The 3,205-nt window shown below is 36.8% G+C and overlaps 1 protein-coding gene across 1 annotated transcript; it reads left to right on the top strand.

Moving 5' to 3' along the window:
- Positions 1-769: 769 nt before the first annotated feature.
- LOC132551023 (uncharacterized) lies at positions 770-1,321 on the top strand. The gene has a single exon (XM_060215126.1). The coding sequence runs from the start codon at positions 770-772 to the stop codon at positions 1,319-1,321; it is 552 nt and encodes a 183-aa protein (XP_060071109.1).
- Positions 1,322-3,205: the final 1,884 nt, after the last annotated feature.

The following is a 3,205-nucleotide window of genomic DNA, read 5'->3' as shown; positions in this document are numbered from 1 at the left end:
AGGGTGGGGAGGTGGGACTCGGGGACTGATGTAAATCTTAGGTCTTGAACAGTAACAAAATAAATAGCAAATGCCTAATTAGTTACATTACAGATGTTCGAAGTTATAATCACGATAGCCTCATCTATGGTAAAATCTAAATACCATCTTGTGTATGTTGGTCGATAATATGTTTACCATCTCGTCACACTGTTTTCGACCTTAGTTTACATAGGATTATAGTGCAGCCGAAAAAGTTGGTCGATTCCTTTTAACGTACACTATGTATGTCAGTGCTGATATGCTCCAGACTGGTCATTTGTCTGATGAAGATGATCATGCAGTCACACTCTAATCTTCTACTGGTTGCGTTCTAAGAACTTCTATTCTGTTAGCCTGACCGATGTAGTGTTTTCATAGTAATGTAACATTCGCAGTATTTAGGTAATTCATTCCTGTTAAACTTATTCAAATTAATAACATGATGTTAAGGCTTGCCCATGACCATTGTATTTGATATCTTTTTGACCGACTATAATCAGCGGATCTCTGCATAACGTCCTATTACCATAACTTTTAAAATCAATTATTTATCTAAAAGTCTTAACACACCTTTAATCTATACATTTCTTTGGCATGTTAACCCAATTAGCTACATCGCATATTGGTTTTTTAAAAATAAATTCTTCTTATCATCCTTCTTTGTGAAACACGTAAATCTGAAACAGTAAATAGTATTGATTTTTATAAACAATTTGTTTACTGCAGTCTGAAGCTTGAAGAAATGACGATGGACAAACGAACAGCAAGCGGCGACTTTGTGAACGTTGTTAGCCTGTTCTTCGTCATCAGTCTACACCTAGCAGGAGCACAGGTTTATTCTGCAACGCTGAACCCAAGGCTTAGTCTCGAACTGAGCCGGTGTCGAGAAACTTGTGGTGATAACTATTTTGAATGCAAAATTGGAAAATGTGAGGGCAAGGAGTTCGAGTCGGGAGAGGGTTATGGACTCTGTGTCGACCTCTGTAAAGACTCATTTTATACATGCTTGGATGACTGTAAACGGAGAATCGTCCCTCCTCCTACTATCGCCCCGACTACCAAGGAGCGCGACATCCTACCTCCGGGAATATACGAAAAGATTCGGAATTTAAACACAGCAAAGGATATCAGTGAATTCAATTTGAAATTTTTACGTGGACCGTTTGATCGAAATCCAGTAATGGTAGGCGATAATGTCAATGAGGAACGTCCTACCGACATAGTTTTGGTTGCTGGAAAGGACTACGTGAACAAACTAAATACAGAGAAACCTTATTCTTTCACGGGTTTTCGCACTTGATCGAATAGTTACGAAAGGAATGAAAAAATATACACTCGTCATGATCTTTGCCTCTTGTTTATACTTCCAAAGAAAATTACTGTAACAGGGACCGATCGAACAAGCACATTCATGAATATATGTTATCGGAGGTCCACTTAATGTCATATAAATACAGAGGACCTTATATAAGTACCCATTTTACATGAAACAAAGTTACTTTTTACAGAATAAAGAAGATTTGTGACGAATTTCATTAATGTCATGAAAATGGAAACAATTTAGCATATTTTATAAATATCACATGATCAACAAGTTTACCAAATATTACAGAAAGAATTTTTGTTCCATGTCAAACTCGAAGTCGTCTATTGGTTCCATTGCAAGGTGATAATGTTATCTGTCGTGTGACATCATTTTACTATATGTAATCCTGGGATTACCATTTGGCAACGAAATCGTTTTATTTATTTATTTATTTATTTATTTATTTATTTATTTATTTATTTATTTATTTATTTATTTTCTATGTTAGTGATCCCTAACACAAAAAACGGAGTTTAATCTCAGTTTTATCACAGACTGCTATATTTTTATATTTACAATGCACTGATTTCTAACGCCGCCGCATTTGGTCAATAAAAAGTGACGCTATAAAGTGACTCTTTTAATGCAATGTGGTTATAACATAAAAAAAGAGTTATGAAAATGCTTGTAACTGTATCAGAGACCTCCTGTATATCAGGGTATCAGAGACTTACGGTATATCAGGGTATCAGAGACCTACTGTATATCAGGGTATCAGAGACCTACTGTGTGTCATCGTAACAGAGACCTAAGGTACGTCATCGTATTAGAGACCTAAGGCACGTCATTGTATCAGAGACCTACGGGTACGTCATTGTATAAGAGACCTAAGATACGCCATCGTTTCAGAGACCTAAGGTACGTCATTGTATCAGTGACCTAAGGTACGTCATTTTAGCAGAGACCTAAGGTACGTCATTGTATCAGAGACCTAAGGTATAACATTGCATCAGTGACCTAAGGTACGTCATTGTATCATAGATCTAAGGTACGTCATTGTATCAGTGACCTACGGGTACGTCATTGTTTAAGAGACTTAAGGTACGCCATCGTATCAGAGACCGAATTTACGTCACTGTATCAGAGACCTAAGGTACGTCATTGTATCAGAGACCTAAGGTACGTCATTGTATCAGAGACCTAAGGTACGTCATTGTATCAGAGACCTAAGTTACGTCATCGTATCAGTGACCTAAGGTACGTCATTGTACCAGAGACCTAAGGTACGTCATTGTATCAGAGACCTAAGTTACGTCATCGTATCAGTGACCTAAGGTACGTCATTGTACCAGAGACCTAAGGTACGTCATTGTATCATGGTCATTGTATCGGATACCTATTATGGTCATTGTATCATGGTCATTGTATCAGAGACCTAGCATGGTCATAGTATGGTCATTGTATAAAAAACGTTGAATGGTCTCAAAAGAACGTCAAATTACATGTTTGAGTTAATCAAAACGCGACAGTTCACCAGCAGTGCCTTTTACCTGCGATTACCAATATCACATCAATATAATGTCAATTGTATCGGTCTTGACTTCCTATACACGTTCCTTAACACTAAATACAAATTAAACATAGTTTGTAATTAACTACTGTTTGACTTGATAATGTAAGATACCGGGTCATGAAATTTGCATATAATGTACTTGAAGCTTAATAGATATCGACTTCTAAACGAGGCAAAAATCTAACATCAAACAAATACAACGAAAACGCTGACAATACCACTAATTCGTCACAACACATTCACAATGGTCGATTTGATGAAGCACACCTTTACCTACTGTGTATGTAATCCTTAATGTTTACATA

Source organism: Ylistrum balloti, unplaced genomic scaffold (genome assembly GCF_031769215.1).
Source record: "Ylistrum balloti isolate Yb309-2 unplaced genomic scaffold, AGI_CSIRO_Ybal_v1 Utg370168, whole genome shotgun sequence".
Lineage (NCBI taxonomy): Eukaryota > Metazoa > Mollusca > Bivalvia > Pectinida > Pectinidae > Ylistrum > Ylistrum balloti.
The sequence above is the reverse complement of the archived record's forward strand: the minus strand, read 5'-3'. Positions and strand labels throughout refer to the sequence as shown.

Bases quoted from the DNA above. Each gene is read 5' to 3' on its own strand.
- LOC132551023 (XM_060215126.1), top strand. From the start codon at position 770: ATGGACAAACGAACAGCAAGCGGCGACTTTGTGAACGTTGTTAGCCTG.